The sequence below is a fragment of the Corvus kubaryi genome, unplaced genomic scaffold (genome assembly GCF_017639235.1).
Source record: "Corvus kubaryi isolate FWS band 111438036 unplaced genomic scaffold, C.kubaryi_AGA036_p1.0 37260, whole genome shotgun sequence".
Taxonomy (NCBI): Eukaryota; Metazoa; Chordata; class Aves; order Passeriformes; family Corvidae; genus Corvus; species Corvus kubaryi.
The window spans coordinates 2,769,552-2,795,171 of NW_024581077.1; the positions used below are offsets into that span (position 1 = coordinate 2,769,552).

At 41.7% G+C, this 25,620-nt stretch overlaps 1 protein-coding gene across 1 annotated transcript in view; it reads right to left on the reverse strand.

Annotated features, from left to right (window-relative positions):
• Positions 1-3,441: 3,441 nt before the first annotated feature.
• Positions 3,442-25,620, reverse strand: part of LOC121662660 (prolylcarboxypeptidase) — a 30,424-nt gene continuing 8,245 nt past the window's right edge. The window contains exons 2-9 of the mRNA XM_042024045.1: positions 17,849-17,989; positions 15,981-16,082; positions 15,472-15,653; positions 14,587-14,744; positions 13,806-13,978; positions 12,170-12,334; positions 10,840-11,027; positions 3,442-6,562 (exon numbers count right to left, since the gene is read on the reverse strand). Coding sequence (XP_041879979.1) covers positions 6,358-6,562; positions 10,840-11,027; positions 12,170-12,334; positions 13,806-13,978; positions 14,587-14,744; positions 15,472-15,653; positions 15,981-16,082; positions 17,849-17,989 — 1,314 coding nt within the window. The 3' untranslated portion in view covers positions 3,442-6,357. The remainder of the gene's footprint in view (positions 6,563-10,839; positions 11,028-12,169; positions 12,335-13,805; positions 13,979-14,586; positions 14,745-15,471; positions 15,654-15,980; positions 16,083-17,848; positions 17,990-25,620) is intronic.

The following is a 25,620-nucleotide window of genomic DNA, read 5'->3' on the forward strand; positions in this document are numbered from 1 at the left end:
GAGAGGTGGACAAGAGACCCCCTGAGGTCCCATCAACCTGAACCACGATTACTGGTTGTACAGCAGGGGGAGATGGGAGAGACAACAAGGCCTCACCTGCGCAAATTGTTTTTCCCTCCTTCAGAATATTCAGGTTGATACAATCTGGGACTGGTTTTTAGGTGGTGAACTAAGTTCTTGAACACTCTCTCTTCAGAGCAGAGAACCCAGCACCAAGTCCACAGCCAAGGCAGGTAGATGAGACATAGGATTATAGCTGAGTGTCTGTCTTTGTGAGGAAGATACACTGATGTTGAGGTACCTCTTTTTCCTGTGTTGCTCTGCTGGGTGGTACGAGGAGACTGTGTTTCATTCCAACTGAGAGAGGCAATAGTTCAATATCCTTTTCCTCTTGATGTGCTGTTTTGAGGATGCCCAGATAACAAATTAGAAAATGCAACCTGTTTGTTTCTACTATAAATCCAAGTGCTAAAGAGTCCCAGAGCCACTACTTGCTTTTTAATGCTTCAGCAACATGGAGGGTTCTACCTATCTTGCTAACTGCTCCTGACAATAAGATTTCCTAATGTGTCTAAGACCTGTGCCTTCAGATGGACATGGGGAAACCAAAGAATCACAGGCACAGGCCTATGAACAGCAGAAAAGCTGAGCACCACCAGGCTGGTGCCAGCCAAGGTCTAGCTGTGGCTGCATCCTGCAGCATTGCCCCTTGGTGCTGTCCTCCCAGCCATCAGGCGTCACCCTGTCAGCAGGTCCAAATCTTTCCAAGGGGTTGATATGGAAAACTGGACTTTTGGGTCTAAAGCCATGGACCCACATGGGTAGGGCTGCTCATCCAAGGCACAAAACCAGACAGGGTCTTGTCATCCAAGTAACTGCAGATGACTTCACCACATGCTCAGAAAGGAGAAAGCATTCCTATATTCCATGTTGCAGGGAATGTGGTTTTGCAGGAGGGCAAAAAGGAGGACCCTCTATTCAGGTGGCAGTCAAAAGAAGTGGAGAGTGCTCAGCCTGCCAGAATTGGCCCTGTATTGGTTACACCCCCAGCTATTTGAGGTAAAACTTGGCCTCTCAAAGCTCTCTGCCTCTCTCCTGCGCCTTTGTATTCTCTAGAAGGTGAAGCGTAAGGGTATAAAAAGCTGCAAACAAGTTCCTACCTCTGGAGACCAGGCATTTACTCTAAGAAAGAAAGACCAATTGCTTCCCAGAGCATTGTCCACCCACATTAGAGAAAGGATTAAGCAGATACATTCAGCTATTCTAACAGATTTTCTTTAAACCTTGAATACGCCTCTCACACTTGGTAAGATAATCACATTAGTTTTGTCGTTAAAAGATCCCTTTTATAGAAAGTACCTAAACCGCTTAAACCACCCAGAGAGGTCGCATACATTAGAAAACAACAAGACAAACGGAAGGGATTTGCTATTCCCGGTTTCAGTGTTTCACTGCCTCTACTTTCTAAACTGGGGGATGGAACCAAAAGATCTTTCAAATCACCAGTGGAGGGAAAAGTCCCTGAGAGCTGGGCAGCCCCCACCCACCCTGGGGAGCCCTCTCCCCACCCAGGAAACACTTGGGTACAGCACTGAGGACTTTGGAGAGAACACTGTTACACATGGAGATGCCCACAGGTTACACCCAAAGCATCCCCACAGCTGATTTTCCTCTGCTGATTATCTGGCACCCAAAACCCAACTGCAAGATTAGCAACAGCTGAGGTTGAGCTTATCACTGCCTTACAGAGCACAGCTATGAAGTGCTCCATGTTGAAGGAGCACATCCTCACTGCTCCCTGTTGTGGGTGTTGAGGGCATTGCTGTCTCTGACAGAATCCCCATTGGGGCTGCAGGGAGCACAGAGCGAGTCCCCACCTCAGCAGGGTTCAGGGTAGCAATGCCATCAGCTGTCAGCAATCTAACTCTGCTGTAAAGCAATTTCTTCATTGGGCTCGTATTATTGAGAGGACACAGAGAAGGACACTGCCCCAAAGCATGTGGATCAAATAGTTTCACATTTGCTGGTAAGATGAAGTTGGCCTGGGGGGTAAAAAAAGAAAGGCTTATATTCCTGCAGCTGGAGGCAGTGCTGGGAAATCAAGGAATCAAAATAATATAGGAGCACGAGTCTTCTCACACCAGTGGAAGCTCCAATGCCCAGTATCTTTAAATGATAAAAGCCATCTTTTTTTTAACAATAGAAGGAGAAAATTAAAAAGTACTTAAGCACCGTTAATTTACCACAAATATCTTCAATTCATATCTTTTGCCACTGCTTCGCTGCACATTTTCTGCTAACCTGCACTGCTAAAACAAACCATTTCAGGTTTTTTAACAGGGACAGTCTTAAAAAACCATCGATTTGCAAAGTCATCTCTGTAAGACCAAGACTTTACTTTAAAAACACACAGAGAGGTTAGACTATTAAAAAAAACCCCAAATCCTAGAGGCTACAGTAGTAACACCCAGTAGGACACCAGTTACAGCATAACAATGATGCTCTGAATCAACGGGGGAGAACTAAAAATGGAGGTTTGAAGTACACAATCCCCTGTATTCTTTCATCCCATGTTTAGTGGTTTTATAGTGTCCTCCTGACTGCCAGAAAGACACAACGATTCCACCCTTAGTCCGGCAAGGAGCTAAAATACCCAAGTGTCTATGTGCAGTCTTTAACCTACATAAAGCTCTTTAGGTCACTCATGATTCCTTAGAGATTCGATTCACAACAGCTAAATACCCTTTTTAAGAGCACAGATAGAAAAACAAATCCCTTTATTTAAAGCATAATAACATTTTTTGCAATATCCTTGGTGGGCAGACAGCATGGGAGACAAAAATTCTCACTTTTCCTGTGATGTAGAATCCATGCTCCAGGAGGGACTTCCCTTTCTATACACTCCTTTGATGATTAAATATTTGATCATCTTCAAAATTAAAATTACCTTACAAACAAAATGAGTTGCAGAACCTATTTACCTCCTTCCCAAGACTCTGCAGCCTTAGCTCTGCCCTATTAACTATTTGGTAAAAACCTCCCCTTGCCAGGTCAGGGGACTTACAGATCTGTCCTCACAGCCTTCCTCATTACTGACGTGTGGGAAGTGTGTTTTTGCCTGGGAAAGCTTTCAAAAGGAAAATGGACTTTCCCCATTATAGGTAGCTTGACTGCATTCAGTGTGGTCACCTACAGAGAACAACCAGCCCGTACACCTGCTCTGCACCACAGCCAAAGCTCTGAAGAGAGAAACTCCCAAAGGAGTGCAGACTCACCATCTGTCATCCATGCATGTGACTCGAGGATTCCTGTAACCAGTTTTCCTCTCACTCCTCAAGAGACAAGTACAAACAAGACAGTATCGCTTGCAGAACTTGGAATCTGCCAAAGGATAAAGATTCATGTCCCTCCAAAACAAAATCCAGTTCCAGAAACTCAACATTATTTTAATGCATTTTTATTGATACAAACTGCAGGTTCACCTCTAAGATTCATGCTTTGGGGAAAACATTAATTCTTTTTCCAGCTGCATTTTTCCCAGTGAGCAAGAAACATACAGTTTTAAATTCCAGTAATTTCTGACACATGCCAAGGACTTACATAAGCCTGAGATGAAGTATGGCCCACCATCATATGCCTGGAAAGATAAATCAACCATTTGTTATGGCCCAACTCATTCTCACCTGTATGAAACACACAGGAGAGCCAACATTTAGATGAGGTAGCCAAACCACAAGACACTCCCTTGGTAGCATTCAGAGATGTGTAAATGGATTTTAAGATGAAGTCTAAATGTTTGAGATAAGTAAGACCTAAAGTTTCAACTACTCAGCTTGATGGGAAAACAGTAAAAAGTAACATCAATTAAAAATCACGTAAAAACAAGTCACATAAATTCATAAGCTGGTCCAACCAGTAAGAACCTGATCCAAAGTCAACTTGAATCAGTCTCACAGACAGAAACTGAATGGAATAGTGAGATTATTAAACAACCCCCCACGAATAAACAAAAAGCACAAACAAAACCCCTCTGAAAAAAATTTTAAGTGGCATTTTACAAATCTTAAAGTTTAAAAATTGTATGTTGTTTTAAATGTTATTGAAGGTAATTTTTTTCTACTTATGAAAGGAGTAAAAAGAGAAATGAAACTTTAAATTACTTATGCTGCTTGAAACTAAAAAGTGTTTTCCATACAACAAAGCAGCAGCTGTTTCCTGAGACAGCAAGTTCACTAGCAGGGGAGAGAGAGGAGACACAAGCTGACTAATAATATACAGTAGCTGTTAATTTGGGCTGTTCACATCTTTATCCATACAACACAGAAATGCTTATCCTAAAATTTTCACTTTGAGTAGCATCCTGAGCAATCAGTGGGCGAGTGGGAGCAACTGGACCAGGATCTTGTTTGCTCAATTAAACCATTTCTGATCCCCAAATTTATATTAACTCTTATAGGTTTCATTCCTTGCCCTGCAGTAAACCAGGACATAACCACACATCAATTAACATGTAAGAAGATACAACAGAATTTCTAAAAACTCTGCTGTAACATAACTGATGAAAAAATAACATTTTATTTGTTTCAAAAGAATCAAGGACATGTTATTATAAAGTCTGTAAGTGAGAGTCTGGAGTATATTTACAGCTAAAACTGGAACTATTGGAAAAGGGGAACACTAACAGCTTTCAGTCAACAGGTTTCAGGCAAATCCTACACAGCTTATCCTTTAGCCCTGTAGTTCTGGTCTTGTTCTCTGAAGTCTCTGTAAGAAATTACCTTGCTCAAAAGCATGGGAGGTTCCGATTGCAGTCTGAACATAAATGCCATGTTTAACACTGGATGAGGAAAAAGACAATCTATTGGAAAGAAGATACGTAAGAGTGTTTCAAAAGATAAAAATTCAGTGTTGGGCTCGCCTTGTTCCCAGAGGACAGGACAAGACTGGAAACAGAAAAGGCCACCTGGGATTTTAGGAAAATACTCAACTATCAGGCATATCATCAAAGCTGAGAAAACTTTTCAACACAGATGGAATTTTAAGAGTCTGGGGACACGAAGACTTGCCTGAGTCATTCTAAAATGGAGTTGTCCTTTAAACTGCAAAGAATCCTTTCTGAAGAAGGGCTGCAGTGTGAATGAAGCCAAAGCTGGAAAACAAGGGGACTGCCCCAGCCATTTATTAATGTCAAATATGCTGTCTCATGAATCAGGGCAGTTTGTCTGGTTTGGAAGCCTTACAGAAAGCCCAGTGCACCTGGCTTGGTGAGCTCAGCATCAGGCTTTAGGCTGATCCAAGGGAATAGCTGCATTCTGTGTTTTCAATAGTTTGTCTAGCAAACAATTTTTTTTAAAAGGCTTTTATTGAAGAGCCATCAGCAAACAGATCATGCAGAATTTGAACAATACACAGAATGGAGGGGAGGGAAGAACCCACACAAGGCACAGCCCCAATTATTTGTCACTTCATAAGATCCAGCCACCACAAGTGTCACACTTGCTCTTCAAGAGAAGAGCTTCAAAAGCTTCCTGATTTTAAAAAGCTAAGTGTTTGTGAGGGATACACACACATACACACACAAAATATACTCATTTTCTTTGGTAACCATCATCACAGATAGCGACATCTCTCAGAATTAGGAGACATAGCAAAAGAAGAAATAAAATCCTGATGCATATTGTGCATGCTCAGCCAGTTATCAATAGAGTCTGGGCCCAGCCCTGACCATTCAATACAGCACAGAATACAAAAATCCACCAATTAATAAGCTGCAGGAAAACTAGGTAGAAAAAAAGTTGTATCTTTATTTCTTTTCCAATACTCATTACAAAGGGTAAGGGCTGTTTAGTTTCCTTACAAACAGCACAGCCAGCTTTCCCAGCCCTTCCCTACCTCTCCACCAAACATCACAGTAAGATGTGATTTCTGTTCCCTCATTATCTCCACCAGCAGAGGATGTCTGAAATTCAATCACATTGGAGGCAGCAGGAGTTTCACCATCAACAGTACTGCCACATCCCACATGGGACAATCACTCAGCACAGCAAGGAGAAGGGCAACAATCCTAGAACAGGAACCCATTACTATGTGGTAAAGTACAGCATTTGAGAAGAGCAGAAGAGGAAAGCAAACCAGAGCAGGCAGCTCAATCCTTTGCACTTTGACTGGAGTTTATCATCTGAGAATGCTCTCCATCCATCTGCTGCCTGCCTCTCTCGTGGACACAAGCAATGATGACCACTGCAGTGCAGGTGAGGAAGCAGGAGGGAAATGCTCCAATGACCATATCACGAGGCCTGGCCCTACTCCCAGCAAAGCCAAGAGAGGTGTAATGGCCACAGTTGCTGCAGTGCCACTTCAGTGGCTGTGCCTGGCCTTTTCAATCCACTGCTTCATGAGGCAGATCTCCAAGGCTCGAGCTTGCTGTACAGACTTGGGGTCCAAAGGGTTACGGCTGCGTAGGTCCAGGTGGTGGGCTCCATCTGGGATCACAACTGCCACGAGGGAGTTGGTGATGTTCTGGGTCACCCCACCTGCAGACCACGGATCCAGGCCACCATTGCTGGAAGGAAAGACTATTTCATTAGGGTACATGTGCACAGCAGTCAGCAGTGAGGCTGTAGCTCACATCAACATTGCTACTAGTTTAGCACATGCCAGCAACAGAAAGAGACCTCAGCCCTGTCTTAATGTCTTGTGCCCACCCCTCTGCTGAGAGGAGTCATCTTGACAGAGGTATGGAGCTATCATCAGCTTAAGCAAGGCTACACTTCTCATTAGTTATTTGCTAATTCAGATAATAACCTGTAACAGTGCAAAAGCCTCTGAAGAGAAATCTGCTGCTACCTGTAATTGTCATAAAAGTTTCAGGTTTCCCTCTACCAAAACATGTCCAAATTCCCAAATCAAAGCACTTCACTTTTGTTCTTTGCAGCCTGCCATAAAAAAAATCACTCACTGGACCCTTTAGAGCTGAATTTTCAGGAAGTTCTACCTTTTGCTGTCTCAGCTGAGTGCCAACCTGGTTTTGCAAAGAAATGCTTGGATTAGCCTGCTGACTTTAATAACAACCATAGGAAAATGAAGATTTTACCCCTTAAAAAACTGTCTAAAATTACTCTTCCACTGTGAAAGGACAATTTAATGCCATTTACTCCCCCTCCTCTCTCACCCCAAATCAATTAAAAGAATTCCTTACACTATAGATATGGCTCCAAATAATAGTTCATAGAGCAAGCCAATGGCTCAGCTGGGAGAGAGCTTTCCATCTCTCATTCCTAGGTTTGGACTTGACCCAATAACCTCTACAACATCATATTTTCCTTTATTGCAATGCCCTTCCCACACACGGCCCATCTTTCTGCACAAAGAAAACAAACATATACTTGTGGAACTACACAAACCTAGATCTGTTCCTCACTTAAAACACTGGACCTGCCCACAAAAGGAAATGTCAGAGATGACCTATGCTATGAGAGGGTAAATTTCTAGAGGGATCTAAGAAATTAAAACATCCTTGGGCACAGATTTGGAGCTAGAAAAATACCACAATGGCAGCACCATGAAATAACAGAAAAATAGCAAATAAAAACAAGAGCTTTTTTAGAAATAACCAAGAGTAAAAACCTGATGGGGTCTGAACTAATATTTCATTTGTTTCACCACTGAAAAAAAAAATCCGACTAGTAGTTCTTTACTTTCAGTGATTCTAAATATGACTTAGAACAAGAGAAACATTTTGTATCCACAAAACAAAAAGCATAGAGAGTTGCCCAATAAGCCAAAAGCATTGGATTTAAAAGGTCACCTGAATCAGCAGAGCACCTTGGCAACAGGGGGATGAGTTGCTGAGAGACCCATGATGCACATGAATTTGGATCTTTTGGTCCTAGCCATGTGGAAACTAAGCATGCCACAGGCTTTTCTGTGAGCTTCTGGCTGCATCCTCTGTATCTCCTGCCAAAGGATGGCACCAGAGGTGCTGACGCAGTTTGGGAAGTGAAACTTGAAGGTAGGGGGGATGGAGGGCTCACCACAAAACCATGAATCTTGACAGTTTTTGCAGATTTAAGATCATTCCAACTGGAATGAATTATTTATGTGTTAAAACTAAGCATGCATTTAAGTATTCAGTTGCCCATCTCACAGGACAGGAATTTCCCAGCATAAACCAAAGAAGCAGAAGAAGAGAAAGAATAAAAGTCAGACTTTTTTTGCAGTGGCCAGGCAAGCAGGACTTCAGAAAAAAACCAATGCAAAAATCAGCATGCAAGTCCTGTTTTCAATTCATATACTTCCTTGACAGCATACATAAGGTTCTGCCCACCCCACAGCACAGAGTTCCCTCTCCTATATTCTCTTCAATCTCCTCAGCCCTCCTGCCCTGCCCAGAAGTTTTACACAATCTTAGCAGCCCTGTCTGTGCATCCTCTTTTTAACATGACCACTCTCCACAACCGTCATGTTTCCTGTTACTAGCTTTTTTCTCTCACCTTTTCTCTTCAGCCAGGCATCATTGTGCCTTCTCTTCTTTGCCACCACTCCCTTCTTTAGTGCTTACAATTCTCCCTTCTGCACAGAGCACCAGAATCTCTTAAAACAGAGCCTTCACTTTCTGCCTTTCCCCTGCCAGTGCAGAACTGGATATGTGGCTGCCCTGACTCAGAAGCCTACAACCTAGATGTGATTCATTGAGAATGAAAAATACCCATTTTTGGACTGTGCACACCAAATTTCATACTGTCTGATATAGCCTGGGCTGGTTTTGACTACCATAGCACACTGATGATGAGACACTACAGCTGCTACCACACGCATGAACAGTGTTAAAATGTCACTTCCCACCACCGTGCAGCACTTCCACACCAAGTGCTCCAGTAAGAGGAGTGAAAAGAGGAGTGCTGGAAGAGAAAAGGGAAACAGTGGTCTGAAATCCCTAATTTCCTCAAACTAGTTTTAATAAAGACGTACTGCCCAGGACAGGCAATTACCACCTGCTCACAGCCTAAGTAACCACTCACACACTACACAACTCCAGGAAGGTACCAGAGGGGCAATGGAATTCCCTGCATTAATGCCACACAGTACAAACTACAGTGAGACTGTGCAGAGTGATGCACTGCTCGCACAGGGAGAAGCAGCAGCACCAGTTTAAGCATCTGGGCCAAATCCTACTGCGTCTGGAAAAATCCACCCTACAGTGGTTCTCGTTAGATGGAGCACTTTTCCCTTCCTGCACTACACTGTTGTGCAAGTTGCCTGTCACTTGAAACACAGTCCTTTTCACCCCACAGGGAGCCACATCCCCTGGTAAACATTGGGATGTTTTTTGTAAAGCACTCTGCAGTGTTTGAGGATAAAAGGCTCTTATATAAAATGTACAGTGTTGACAATGTATTTGTTTGAAGAGAAACATCCCAGCTTGAGATCCAAAAGCTTTGTGTGTACAGCACTACTTTAACATTCATTTGGTTGCTTTCAGGCTTTTCTCATTTCCAGCTCCTTCAGCTGGCATAAATTCTTAAACACTTATTTAGATTTGTTTGCTTTGTATCGCTTACAAAGCAGATTTCTACTGTACAGAGCTGTGCAGCCTTGGAAATAAGCAACACTCTGCAGAAACTAAGTGAAACCAACAAATTTTTTTTATTTACAAGTTTTCCAAAAAAGGGTGTGATTTCTCACTTCTGAGTAGATACCCTGCTGGGATAGAAACAGCAAGAGGCAAACGAGGAAAGCAACAGGCCTTTGCAGCCAAACAGACCGACACTAACAGCTGCAATCCAGAAAATAATCCCCAAATCAAGTGAGAACTTTCTACTTTTGAAATGCACACCTATCTACCACATCCAAAAGACTAATTCTGAGCTGGTTTGTAGAAGTGGCAAGGTGTTTTACAAAAAGGCCTTGAACAATTTAAACCAGAACACAGAGGAATATATATCCAGGAGCTTCCCACAGTGGGCAACAGGTACAGCAAGTCAGGACTCCTGAGGCCTCAATGGGTGTGTGGAACACCTCCCTTCCACATAAGAACTTGGTGGACAGAGTACTCACCTGGATCACCTCCCAGCATAAGTACAACTACATGAACCTCCCTTTAAAGAGTTTAATCTTAAATGTAAGGGCAGGCTGAAAAGAGAGCAAGCAGCATGCACTAGTTTCTTGTGTTAGACTGAAGCATTTCTTTCACTTTTTGGCCACACACAAAGGTGTTTCAGACAAACTTTTGTTTTATTACCAGTATTCCTTACCAAAATAGAAACATCTTTGTATTTGGATCTTATACAAGTTTGCTGAAACTTGCCTAAATGCCACTGAAAGAAAAAGGGCTGTTGGCAGTAATAGAAAAACTCCCAAAGTCAATTCCCTCTCTTTTCTGTATCAAAAGGGAAAAAGGAATGCCATGCCAGCCCCTTCACAAGGCTATCACTCAGAGCAATAATTTTGGTGACCAAGATTCTGTGTCATAGCTAGAGCTCATTTAGACTCTCCTTTTACACGTAAGGAACAGTGCTTTGGGTTCATAAAAGTAGGAATTTACCAGCATGGGAAACCTGGATTTTGGCCACAAGATAAGAAGGAATCCACTTGGAAAGATGTTTGGCAGAATCCCAGCCCAGATTCTTCTTTTACAGTCACACAGGCAGTAACAGAACAGTTGGCATTGTTGGCCACTGCAGACTGATCATTTTACTCTCAACAGCAACACAAAGTATGCCCATCATTTATTCAGCTGGAATGCTGGAGACAGATCCCTTTACCACTTGGGGCAGATTCTCTGCACTGACAACCCAAACTGGTGGAAGCCTCTACACTATCAGCTGAAACAAAGCTCACCTGAAGATGATGTTGCTGTGTGAACTGATGTTTTTTCCTCCATACATAGAAAGAATCCAAGAGAGGCGAGGCCTCACTCCCCACATCCTGTAACACTCTTCTGAAAGCGCATCAAAGTCCCACTTCTGAGGCTCAAACATGTCATGGACACCATCTGTGCATAAAGGCATCACCATCTCAGTGCAAGCCTGAAAGAAAGGGCAGGTCAGTAAGAAGTATTCCCAGAAGAACATCCAATAGCTGTTACTGCAGTATTTTAAAAAGAAAGTTCAAACAGCATTTAATCAGTAATTACCACCAAATTATTAAAGAATCATTCAGTCTGGAAAAGATCTTTTAAGATCAAGCCCAACCATAAACCTAAACTGCCAAGTCCACTGCTAAATGTGCACCAAAGTGAATAGTGTCTTCTAAAATACTCCAAGGATGGGGACTCCACCATTTCCCTTTGCAGCCTGTTTCAGTGCTTGACCTTTTTCCTAATATTCAATCTAAACCTTCCCCGGTACAGCCTGGGGCCATTTCTTCTTATTCTGTTGCTTGTTACCTAAGAGACAGAAACCCACTTCCCTACAATCTCCTTTCAGGGAGCTGTAGAGAACATTAAAGTCTTTCCTCAGCCTCCTCCTTCTCTCCAGACTAAACATCCCAGGCTCTCTCAGCCACTCCCCACCAGACTTGTGCTCCAGACCCTTCTCTGGACACGCTCCAGCCCCTCAATGCCTTTCTTGCAGTGAGGGGCCCAGAACTGAACACAGGAGTTGAGGTGTGGCCTCACCAGGTGCTGAGTACAGAGGGACAGTCACTGCCCTGATCCTGCTAGCCATACTATTGCTGATACAGGCCAGGTGCCACTGGCCTTCTTGGCCACCTGGGCACTCTGCTGGATCATGTTCAGCTGCTGTCAGCCAGCAACCCCAGGTCCTTTTCCACCAGGCAGGTTTCCAGCCACTCTGCCCCCAGCCTCTAGCCCTGCATGGGGTTGTTGTGACCCAAGTGCAGGACACACCACTTGGCCTTGTTAAACCTCATACAATTGACTGCTGTAGATAATTTACAACTGCTTGCTGTACATCATTTTCCAGTCTATATGAAGAGGTAAAACTCAACAATTAGCTAGATAATGAAGATACAACCTAAACCTCCTGGGAAAGCTGCTTCTCTTTTCCCTTGCCTTCCACACTACAATCATACTTAGTTTGTGACTACATCTGTCATCAGTACAGCAATACATCTGACACAATATATTGACAGATAAATGACAGTTCTCATCAGCTCTAGATCAAAAAACCCTCACTGACTTGTAATTTATAAAGATTAGTGTGCATACCTGGTAGTACCAACCCATTTCACCCAGACTCTTTGTTGCAGTCTGCGACACATCTAAGCATGGGGCTTCTCCTGTATAATTGTAATATAAATTTACTGCCTGGAAAACATTCTGCAGCAACAATTTTTCAGAGAGACTGGGATCCTTCAAGAACTTGCAGACTTCCTGCAATGAAAAGAGATGTCTAAATCTATAGGAATTAAATATTAATACATGATACCTGGTAAGATATTAATTTCTTTTCCAAGTACAGTTGGACCACTTCCAGAAAGTGTCTATGAAATGATATATCCTGATTATCACAAAAAGTAGTATTACATGTGTGTGGTGCATGCTACTATGATGAACCTGAAACTTTATATTTCCTGGTCAAAAAAAAATTTAACAAACCCAACAGTGCCACCTTAATGTTTCATTCACCAAATTTTTCAATCCATCTCCCATACTTTAAAATAGATTATATTTAATAAATAGTATTTAGTACCTCTGTAATTGAAGACAGCACATACAGATATATAACAGAGACATTCCACGTATAGACTGGGGTTCCCTGCAGTTTGATGTGGCAACTCACAACAGAGAACAGATTAAACTACATACATACATATATATATCTATCCAGCTACTCATTAAGGTTGGAAAAAGACCTCCAAGATCATCAAGTCCACATATTCCTCCCTTTCTCACCCTCAGAGCTGTATTAGAGCTTCTGTTTCAGAAAAGAAAGTATCTTAACAGCTTATATAAATCAGATTTCATACGTCAGATGGGTAGTGGCTTTTGTCCAGATGGGTAGTGGCTTTTTCTAGGTTAGGGTTATACCTCAGTCTAACAGGTAACATGGACAGTGGTGGTGGTGAGCTTGGGTTTCTTGGGTTCTTTCAGACTGATAAAAAATCAGAAATAATTTTCAATGTGTTCATACTGCTCTTTGCAGACAGCCACATAGGACAAATGAATTTCCCTCTCTCCTCCAACAGGCAGCTCTACACAAGGGAAAAACTTTGGTTTATAATTAACTACTGCCTAAAATACTTATATTTTATCTGCCTCACCTACCTTACACAGTAACCCAAAGTCCAGCAGGGAAATTCAGCCAGAGTATTTAAAAGAATAAAAACACTCCAAGGAAATAGAAACCTTGGAGAAAGCACTGTGGATAAACAGAACTGCACAAGGAAGACTTGCAAGCATAAAAAGAGGTTCTGCTTTGAGAAGGGACCCTGCAAGGAATATGTTTGCGAAAATCCACATTTTCTCTCTCACTAGTTTTCCCACATCAAAAAGGACATAGGCTCAAAACTTTTTCAGTTGCAAGCTCTGTCAGCTAAGTCTCACATCAGAAACTCTAGATTTTGTGCAGTATTTCTACTGCTCAAGAACAGCTCTGCAGGACAGCTGAGGTTTCTCAGTCATCCCTGGCACTTTTCTTCTCCTGGGCTCTTGATATAACCTACTATACCTACAAGTGGCAGTGGGGCAACAAACCAGCTCATGCACACGATATTATCTTGATTGTCTTTTCTCAGTCACATTGGTTCAACGGAACCGAGAAAATAAAAGGAAAGGTGCAAGCTAGGAGAGGAATTATTAAACCAAATGGTCAAGATATTACAAGATATTAGTTTTAAATTACCTGTATAGGCCAAGCTGGCAGAGGCTGCAAGAAGTCAGCTTTATAGGGATAATTCACCATAGCCAGATTTACCCATGTTTCACTCAGCCAGTTTTTCAATACAGCAGCATCCTGAAGATTTTTTAAAGGGCTGCACAAATGAAATGTGTTGGAAAGCCACTGCAAACCTGCATCTTTAATAAAAATAAATGGATAAAACAATACTTAGTGCATTGTACCATTAACACATAGGTCAGTTGTGCTGCTACTAAAAAATATTTTTGCTTAGCCTAATTTAGTGAAACTATTCCACATACATATAAGCACAGCAGATCAAATTTTAGTCAGCACCTCACTACAACCTTTTTTTCAGGTAGTTGTATAATCACAGAATCACTTAGATTAGAAAAGCTCCTCAAGGCCAACTGAGTTCCTATCACTGAGTTCATAATGATTACAGTAATTTTCTTTTCCTGAATGCCTCAGTTGGCAAACAAAGCATTTTTTTTATAGTAATGACTATCTGGCCTATTTGGTCAGAAGGAATATAAGCTTTGAGGTTCTGATCTGAAGCCTCTTCTCATTTAACCTTAGGGATGTTTGGACCTGGATTCTGCATCCCACCAGGCCTGAAAGAAGTTTGTGATACAACCAAACAGGCATTTAAACATAGTGCTACGTTCACTTAGCAGTTTTCAATATCAGGAGTAGAGTTTCAAAAAACCCAATACATACAGAGGTGGAAGTCATAACACAGTATTGATCATTACTATTCTTTGAAAACACATTGGTGAGGTCTTACCTGTTGAGGAAAGGTGGTTAATAGCATCCCAGGAATTTCGAATGCTCTCTGAGCAGCCCGTGCCACTCTTTTTGAAATCATTGGTCACTATGCTGAAAAATGTGCCACATGGAACCAAATCACCAAACTGCCAGATTGGGGCGGAGGCTGCCAGAGCTCTGCAAAGGGACATAAGAGATCCTGAACCCCTGCAAAGTGAACTTCCACCCCACAGCCACTATCTAAGCAGCATTTATAATTCAGCTTGGACACTGTGCTCTACGTGAACAAGCTCTAGGACACAGCTCTAGGTGAACTAACCACAATGTTGCAAAATTATTCCACGAGTCTGCAGGCAGAGGCTGCTGAGGATACAAGTCTTGTACACTAGTAAAACAATATCAGCAAATACAGGAAGTAGAAATTCAGACGATTACTTAATTGTTTTTCATTCTTGTCTATCAATTAAGTCTTTCTCACTAGGCATTGTGTGAAATCTAATGAAGAGAGCCCTGGTCCACAGAAATATACTCTCTAGCAGACAAAGGCAGGGGAATTACTATTCTTGTTTCCAAGAGAGTAACTAGGGCATTGAAGAGATTAAAGACCTGCCTAAAGTCATCAGGAAGTCTGGAGACCCTAAAAAAATTAGGTGCCAAGGCAGTGTTCACATGCTGCTTTCACAAATCTAACAGGTAACTCTGACAAAATACACCATCCAGTACCTGCTGACCTACAGTTGCCTTTATTAGGTGCTTCTTCCAAAATTCAAAGTAACTTGATTCCTTCTCCCAGTACTGAAAAATTCAAGCCAGCTTGAATTATGGTACTTCTCCCAGAGCTGTAATATTTATAGCAGGGAAGTAACAAATGCCTGCTCTGTTTAAGCAGGATGAGCACACTCACCCAACCACCACATGGGGATACTTCATCCTAAACCAGGCTGCAAGCATTCCTCCATAAGATCCTCCTATAGCTATGACTGGACTGTGCCGGGCTCCTGCAATGGTCATCTTCAAGTACTCAACAAGTACTGCAAAGTCTGCTAGAGCTTGTTCTGATGTCAGGTAATTTAGATGCTTGGAATCCTGAGAGAAAGAAGGCAGGTTATGGACAGCATGAGTGATTTCCAGCAGGGGTCTTTCTATTCCCCACAGTAGCTACAGCTAAAACCAGGTCTACAGCTAAAATCACAGGTCTGAATCTGTGCCTGAGAACAAATGAAACATTCTTTGCAGGTGCCCCTTGAAGCACTTAAAAAAATCTCTAGGCTTTTTTTTTTACCCTAGAATTGATAGTTACAAAAAGGTTACATCTTACTCAAGTTAACACTCATTGCCCTGGCAAGAATTAAAATACACAGAATTGTGTTTGTATGGAATACATTTATTAGGAAGACAAAAGATGACACTTACACTGAAAGACTCATTCCCAAAGGGCAAAGATTCTCCATAATATCTATGTTCAGCAAATACCAACATGGCATTAAGTTCTTCAGCCACATCCCACATAAAACCCTGGTTGGAGGAAAACAGACACTGAAAGTAATTGACTCAACTTGTTTAAAAGCCTCTACTTTCAGTCTAGTGTATTCCAAGACTTTGATTAGAAGGCTATCACTATCAAAATGCCACTAGAAAGACAGAATGCAATTTGCTTTTAAAGTATCACTGAAGTAAGAAAACACACAAAACATCTATCGACCCAGAGAAGGTGATACATACAAAGACAGTATGTGCATTTTAACGCTGCAAAATATCCTTGTTTTGTGACTACACACAGGCAATTGTAACAGAACTCCTATGGCACAAGGAGTTTAATCCACAGGAAATAAAAAAGGCTACAGGTGAAAAGCATGCATTTGAGCTAGGACTACATAACAGAAAACACAAAACTTGTTTGGCAATAAGCAATAACCTAGAGCATTGCAATACAGTTATTTTCAACTAACAAGTAAGTACAACTTGTTATTACTTGTTGATAACAGTTTGTTACCACCATGTTGGAGTGAAAGCTCCTCTGGACCCAGGCCCAGAGGGAAGCCAAATCACAGGCGTTGAATTAAAACCTTTGGACAAGCTGAGATACATGAAGTCACACTAAAGTGAAATAGAAATATAGATTTTTAACTTTTAGTAGAAATATGCTTTGAACATTGAAAAGCTGCAGCAAAGGGATCTTAAACACAGTTCTTACTGCAGCAGTGTTACCTTTTCACAGAATTTCTTTAGACAAAACATATGGATAGAACTACACTGTTCACATTTTTTAGATAGAGTGTTCACATAAACAACAAGAGCTGACAGAAACTGTGCACGCAAATCTGTGTAATACCTATGTAACACTTGTGTAAGGCTTACAACTGTTAGAATTAGACCAGGACAGGTTAGGAAAAGGAAAACTGGAATCATGTGTTAGTCTTATTGGTCAGTTAGCAAATATAATCCACACTTCTGTAAGTTTAGATAATGGAAGAAGCTGTTTACTACTTGCTGTTTGCCTGCTGCTGCTACTGCTTGGCCTTATCGTGTAACCCCTTCAAACTCTGCCTTCAGAAAGCTATGAGACTATGAAATGAAGAACTATGAAATGACAGCAGCCTCCTCTGCTCTTTCACCCCCGTCCAAAAAGGAAGGGTATCCCATCAAAAGCTCAACACCACCAGCTGTGGAATGAAGGAGACAGAGATCGTCTGCTGGCAGCACAAAGCATACAAGCAGTCCTTGGTGGCTTCGAGCTCAGCACAAGCCACCTCCTGGTGCGTTACTGGACTTTGTATTGAAATGGCTGAAAAATAAGCACACTCCATTCTGCATTTCTATCAGTCAGGGAAGCAAAAACTTCCACAGCTATTGCATAGAACAAGAATTATCTAGCTTTGATTTCCAGCTCCCTTCATATTTTTCTTAACAGAGAAACAAAAATCCAAACCTGAAAACCTCCCATTTTACTCGAGGAACCTAACATACCAGGAAAAGTTTAATTTGGTCCAAAATTCTGAATTGTTAGTTCAAGGCGCCTTATGGTGTTTCCTCTAGAAATTTTCTTCACTGCTCCAGGAACTTAATACGAGTATATCCCTTTGGTTTGTTTGGGCTTCAAACAGGACCCTGAACCACCTTAAACTTTTTCTGTGCTTTTGTTCATCTTCCTCTTCCTCCTATAACCATCATTACAAACTTATCTTTCAACAACCTTCTGAGACTGTCTTCTTGTTCCTCCTCACTTGTTCAGTATGTCATTCCTGGCAGGTAGGATTGTAATTCCCCTATTTCCCACATACCGTGTTGTTGCAGAACCACGTGATGTCTCCCTCATTGCCTGTATAAAACAGTATTGGTCCATTGTCCTTCTTCCAGTTCTGATCTGCTACCAGATACCGCTGCTGGAAGGTACGATTTTCATCAAATCCAAAGTGATCAATCTGTAAGAACAAGGAACAGCAACGTGTTCAGAAAGCTAGAACTGATCCTGGAGTCCACTGGGAGTGCTGACAGTTACTTTGCAGATAAAAAAAAAAATCATTAATTTACCTTCCTAATTCATCACATTATTTCTGCTTTGTGAAAAAAAAAAGTCAAAATTACAGGTGCATATACTGAAGGAGAAATGCTATTTTCAGCCATTAAGAAAAAACATCCCTGCCCTTTTTATAGCATCCTACTTCACATCAGATATTTTAAATATATTTAGGAAGTCAGACAAACCTGATGAGAGGCCACAAAGTATCTCATGCAATGAAACTGTATCAACAAGTAAAAAGAGTCATCACAAGATGTTTTGAGTCTTAGGAAAACCTTACTAGCCTTGTTATTAAAAAAACTGAAAAAACCAGCAAACTAAACAAAAAAGAACTCTAAAACTAAAATCAACAAAACCCCCACCTCTTCTTTCTCTCCTCCTTCTGGCATAAGAATTAAATTTAAACAGATTCTTGTTAGAAAGTGGGTTTTTATTGCTTTCTACTGCTCTACAAATATTGCCAGCCTATACATCATACCCCTTAACCCAAACTCCACAGTGTTAGATTTATTCCCTCACTAGAAATTCACTTCCTAAGGTCATTTCTTTCCAGCTTTTACTCACACTGCTTTGTATTCACTATCCACCTCAACCCTTCCCTTAGAATTCATCCACACTGGAAAGTTTATCAATTGCTTTTACAAGTATCTCCCTGCATAGGCATAATCTTATTCTGGAATACCCATGCAGGCTTTTATTATGAAATATAAAAAATCAAACCAAACCACAGAATTACCCCAGAAGACCTATCCTACTTAATTACCATGTATTCACAGTTCTTCATTATTTCTATTCGTCAGCTGAAGACAACCTGTAGCTTCCCAATTTTGACTTTCATCAGCACATCAATTCACCTTTTCCTTTCATAGCTCCTGCTGGTGGTAACAGCCTGACATCTGCTGGCTTGAGGATCTCTGCTCACCCATCCATCTGCCTCTACACCCAAAACTCTGCCACACCTCTCAGATGCTACAGGAACCAAACTTTCACATTCCCTATTTTGGGAACATCTGCAAGTTTATGTTGAAAAACATCAGATCACACACAAATCCAAGCACTTGCTGTTATCACAGTAACATCTGCTAGGCAGATTCCTTTAGGCACCTCAGAAAAGCCTAACTCTTGACCTGCAGGATCCAGCTACTCATATTTGCTTTGGGTCAAAGAGAGCACAGGAACTTATTTCAGATATACAATCTGCTGCAAAATGTCTTTTCTGAACTCTCTCAAAGGTTACTCCCTCTTGGACTCTAGTGGGAGAATGTGTGTGCTGCAGCTCACTGCTACAACAGCAGGAGCAGGGGGAGGTCTGGGCATGGTGTGGGCAGAGACAAGGTCTTTGCCTTCAATAAGTAACTTCAGTGACTGCTTCCAGACCCAAATAAAACTATTCTAGGTACTTTCACAGTTTTCCTCAGGGAGGCCATTTGCTCCTTACTCATAAGCACATGGTGATGTCATGTGCATATTTAAGGGCTCTTTCACTGAACTTCAGTACTGACAGCACATGCTGGGCTTGTTTGACACTGATAACTCACCTGCTTTTTTTTCATCTGCAGTTATTAATTTTAGTTTCACCTATTAAGAGTGATTAAATGTAGAAAGGCAGAAAAAGCTCAGCAACTGAAAGAGTCTTTGGTCATATGATCTTGGGACAATTAAAGAGAAGGATCAGTTAAGGCACATCTAAAAAGTCACAGTATAGTTTAAAAAACTCCAACACTATTGAAAAATACAACTAATACATCTTTTGTTCCATGTCTGTTTGTAAATGGGAGAAATTATTTCTCTTTTTAAAATTTTTGGTTAGGCTGCTTGTCGCAGACAGGAAAAACAGGCCCATGTGTCTGGTTTGTCTTTTATGGAATCACCTAAAATTAAACACTTAGATTTAGAGCTTGATTCTGCATCCTTCTTGCCTGAAGCCAGAGTGACAACTAGAGGACTACACCCCAAAAAGTATTCAACCTTCCTAACTACAAAGATATATACCAGTGCAGGCAGCTTAACATGCAACAGACAAAAAAGAGCACAGAGGGAAAACTAAGCAAAAACAAAATCCCAAGCAAACAAAAAAAAACAGAGAAAAACTTTGACACCAGGCTGAGCTTATCCAATGGAGTATTGTGCAGAACAGATTCTAAGGCCCATCTTACTATTCCCCTTTCACAGAAGTTAGAAAATTAGGATACTGATACTCCAACATGCATATATTTTCCCAAATTATGGCTAGTTTTCTTTGGAGACGTGATTCACCACAGTTTTCCTCATTTGATCTGCAAATCCACTTCCCCAAAACAAACCACAACATCACAATGCTCTAGTGAGTCTGTCTCTCAAAACCAAGAGGGAGAAAAATACAGGCATTTAAGTTCTCTTTTGGTGGTTTTAGTAACCATGTTGACCAAAGCGACATGATTCTCTGTCTTGACTCTGACATGCTGTACACCCCCTTCACTGCCATCAGCCATGTTATTCTTTCCTATTCCTCCCTCAATCTGTAGAAATTTGATAGTCCCACAACAACTTAATCACCTCTGTTCATCGTATTCATAGCACATCCAACCACGGGCAAGTGCAAGATCCCAGGAAGAACGGACAAGTCCAGACTTCTCCAGAAAAAAAAAAAAAAAAAATCACAAGTAGCTATTACTCAGCTGAAGAGCAGAAATTCCTTTATTACTAGATGGTGGGGCTTCATACCTTGTAGCAACTTGTCTTTGCAAGGGTATGACATACAAGAGGAGTAAAAGCAGAAATCCAAACCAAAACAACACCTAATGTTTGTAAAGCAGTCAGAGAAGAAAGTGTCACAAATGCTGGTTATTTCAAAGAAATTCAAAGACATTCTAAAACCAGAACATCAAAACACAGTGTGGAGGTGTCCCAAGGAGTATCTTCTCACAACAGTAAAAACTCTGCGAAAATGTGTCAAGCCAGAGGGAGGAAGCCCAAGAATCAACATAAAATCGTGAAGTGAAAGGTTTGGACACAGAGGGAAAGCTGCAGTTCAGGAACAGCAGATGGAGCTGTTGTGTAGCCAAAGTGTGCAGCAGGAGTGTGCAGGTCTGTGCACAGGAGCTGCTGGGTCTCATTCAAACAATTGCTTTATTTCACCATTCTTTACAGAACAGGTATGCAAACAAGTAATAAACCCCAGCAACCGTGTGAAGCATACTGTACAACTCAAATTAACCAGGTATTTTTGCAGCTTTTTTCCCTTAATGTCATTAAAAAGTTGAACCAGAAAGGGATTTTCCCCATACTTAGCAAAAGGAGTAAGGTAAAAGCAATGACTTTTACAACCAGACTTGATTAGAACAGACCACAACAACAAAAAGAAAAAGTCTGTTTATTACACATTTAAAATACCTTAACTGCTGGTTAAAACAATGGTAATGGTATACTAACAGATACGTGGTTTTTCCAATTAAAATTTTCATAATTACAACTGCGGCCAGGATGTCAGCAGTGAGTACAAGATCCTGAGCTGTCCAACACAATTTTGAAATTGGCCCTGCTTTGAGTGGGAGGTTTGATGAGATGATGGCAAAGTTCCCTTCTAAAACAAAACTATTCTAGAATTAATGCAAACCAGTTACCAAAGTTCTAAGCTTCTGCAAAGAGGACTATGCAGCAGTTTTGATAAAAAATAACACAGTCATCATCAGTAATGCAACAGAAATGTTTTACAGATCAAAGTATGATCTACTGACACAGGAACAGTCATTCTGATACTAGTAAGAGGAAGGACAAAATTAGAAAAAGCAGCACTGAAAGTCATAAGTTATGAGTAAGTTTTTAAGAGAAACTCTTGTCAGCTGAGGCAGGCAGGATGGCAAAAGGAGCAACAAAATTTGAGTTGCACATACGAAAACCTTTGTGAACATTGTTCAATTAAGAAAGCCTTGTATTTTCCTGCACATCTTTGAGTCCAAAGACTCACAAAGCATTTGGGCAAAATAAAACCATACATTTAGCAGATGGCTTGAGAGGCAGGCAGCTCTGATGGAAGACTGTAACCACTACCCACGGCATGGCTACTGGGAACTGAACTCCCTGAGCTGGATGACAAACATCAGCGGGCAGCACAAGGCAATGAGCCCACGAGGCTGATGAGAGCATCAGACTGAAGGCTCAAGTCAGCAGCTTTAATCCTTCAGCTCAGAGGAACTTTCCACAGGGAAGTGCAGCTCATCAGCTCAGGGCGAGGGACCTTCCCCAGACTGGTTTACTGAACAAACTTACAGTGGGAAGAAGGGCCAAACCCCACCTTGGTGCCTTCTGTTTGAACTATACAGCACCTTTCTGTATCTTTATCTTATTTATGCACATGTACCATGTGCTTTTGTTGAGCTCTCAAAGATTACTTATCTCATGGTAGTTTTTTTGTAATGTGCTTTTTTGTTATTTTAAAAGTCCATTTAAAATAGAACAAGCCACTCTGCCACACATCTCCCCTGGGGAGGAGACAAAAAAGGCACAAGAGATGTTAGTTATTGTACAGATGTTAGTCTGCTTAATGTACTTCAGGAACTTGGGCAATGAGTAGAGTACAAATACAAAACAGGATATGTGGGCTAAAACCCACTTCCTTCTCAGCAGCACCGTAAGGTCACCAGTCACCCAGTGACTACAGGGACTGGGCAGCAAAGCCAAGCCTTTTCCAAAAAAAACTATAATTCACTGGGCAGTTTCTAACCAAAAGCATCTAATACCATTTGAGGTGATAAATCAGCACCTGATGGTTTTATGCTTTTAAGTTTCTGGCAAGACTGTGAGCGTCTGAACGCCTTTCTGTGGTGCCTTGAATTTCAATCCACTACGTGATAGCTTTATTTTCCCAAATTGGATATTCCATGTGAAATCAAACCAGTTGTTTTACTGGTGAGAAGCCAGGGGACCTTAAGCCATGCTTTACTCTCCACATGTCCATGGAATTGTTTTGAGTGCTCATCCTGTCTGAATTATTTCCCGAGGACAGGAAGATACAGGATAGCCTGAGGATATCCTCCTGTGTGAATGGCAGTGTGGACCTTAGCCTCCTTGGGATTTCACTGATCTATTTCTATTCCTGCTTTTACTCCTGATGGGCTGTGGGCCCTATTAGTTTTGTTTCCTCTTATAACCTTTGCTTCCTCTATTCAAATTTGAAGTTCACAAAGGCAGCGACTTTCTTGTCATCTTTGTATAACACCATGTTCAAAGGGGAAGAGGCTGGGAGGCAGATTTTGTTGAGCCTGCCAGGACTGAGGTTTCATCCCACCAGTACCTGCTGAGATTCTATTTGTCCCTGCTCACTTAGTGCAGAAAAGGGAGGGGGAAAAAAAAAGACAAGAAAATCAAGCTTAGCTTTGTTTCATCTTTTCCATTTTAAATGCAAGTAATGAGGTGTTTCCTTGCTTTCAAGGCTGATAGTTGTGCAAGGGACAGCAGAGATTGAAGACTTACGCCCATCTGTTGAAATGTATAATCATTTGGAGCTCTGCGGAAGAGCAGGGAGATGTAAACTGTACCTTCTTGCATCAGGCTGTGTAACCCACTAACTGGAAAGTCTTAGACTTAAGTAATACCAAAGATTTAAAAGAGACAGAATCACAGATTAGAATAATAGAACTGCTTAGGCTGGAACACCACCTTCAAGACTGAGTCCAACCATTAATCCAGCACTGAGAAGCCCACCCCTAAACCACATCCCCAAGTGCCTCACCCACACACCTTTTGAACACTTCCAGAGATGGCAATGCCACCACTTCCCTGGGCATCATGTTCCAGTGCTTGACAAGCCTTTCAGTGAAGGAAGATTTCCTACTATCCAATGTAAACCTCCCCTGCTGCAAAATGAGGCCATTTCTTCTCATTCCATTGCTTGTTACCTAAGAGACAGAAACCCACCTCCCTGCAATCTCCTTTCAGGGAGCTGTAGAGAACATTAAGGTCTCTCCTCAGCTTCCTCCTCTCCAGACTAAACACCTCAGTTCTCTCTGCCACTCCTCATCAGATTTGTGCTCCAGACCCTTCCCCAGATCCATTGCCCTTCTCTGGACATGCTCCAGACCCTCAATGTCCTTCTGGCAGTGAGTGGCCCAGAACTGAACACAGGAGTTGAGGTGTGGCCTCACCAGTGCTGAGTACAGGGGACAATCACTGCCCTTGTCCTCCTGGCCACACTATTGCTGATACAGACCAGGTGCCATTGGCCTTCTTGGCCACCTGGGCACACCTTGGCTCATGTTCAGCTGCTGTTGACCAGCACTCCCAGATCCTTTTATCCTGGGCAGCTTTCCAGCCATTCTTCCCCAAGTGCTGCCTGGGGTTGTTGTGACCCAAGGGCAGGACTGAGCACTTTGTCTTGTTGAACCTCACACAGTTGGCCTCAGCCCATTGATTCAGCCTGTCCAGATCCCTCTGCAGAGCCTTCCTGCCCTCCAGAAGACCAGCAGCTGGATTTAACTCCACTCACCACCACTCTCTGGGCTTAGCTATCCAGCCAGTTTTCTACCCAGCAAAGAGTACGCGCATCCAAGCCAAGACTGACTCTGTCATTGTCATTTTCCACAAGCTCCATAATTCCGAGGTTTTGTTCACCAGATTTAATTTTATTTGTTAATCCATCACATTTACCAAACCATACAGATAATAACACACATGATTTTTGACCATTTACTGTTTCCAACTTCTATTCAACTACTGATGTAGTCTAGAGCACCTGTTATCAAGTTTTCCTTGACTGTAATGAGCTTCCAGCCAAATATGCCCCCAAAGCCAATGCAAGCTTAGGATCCTTGTAATAGAAAGGATCTATCATTTCAACTGTGTCCTTGAGAATACACTGGCCTTTGACGAGGCACACGGGTTAGTGATAAACCTGGCAGTGTTACATTACAGATGGACTTGATGATCTTAAAGGTCTTTTCCACCCCAGTTGTGTCTATGATTCTACACTTCATGTATCTTTCTGAAGCTTCTCTTAGGCTGCAGAAATCACAGCACCTTCTCTTGGTGATGCTGTTTAAGGAAGTCTGATTTTTATCACTGATTTATCTCTTCACTGATTAAAAGACATGGACAAGAAAAACTTCAGACAGGAAATCTACCCCTGCCCTGAGTCACACAGTTTGGACAGGCACTTGAAAAGACCAAAGAACATTTAAAAAGCTACAGGATATGCTGTAGGAAAGCACCAGGGTACTCAGGTCAGACCTTGTTAGACACAAACAGTACATGATGAAAGGTTATTTTTACGTCGGAAGCCCAACTGGCTAATAAGAACACAAACAAATTGATTTCAACTTCCACAAACCATTAACAGTTTTGTGCTGCAATTGAATCTCCAGATCCTGCTTATCATGTAAAAATGAACTCCATAAACACATTTAGGCTTTAACTACTTAGGTGTAAAGCCCTCCAGCAGACACAGTGAAGATGCTATTTCTCATTAAAACTCCTCCATTTGGAAGGAGAAGTACCACAGGCATTCTCAACATTTTCTGTCCCGGACTTGAGAGCCACAAAGCTCCAGCACAAAGGGGA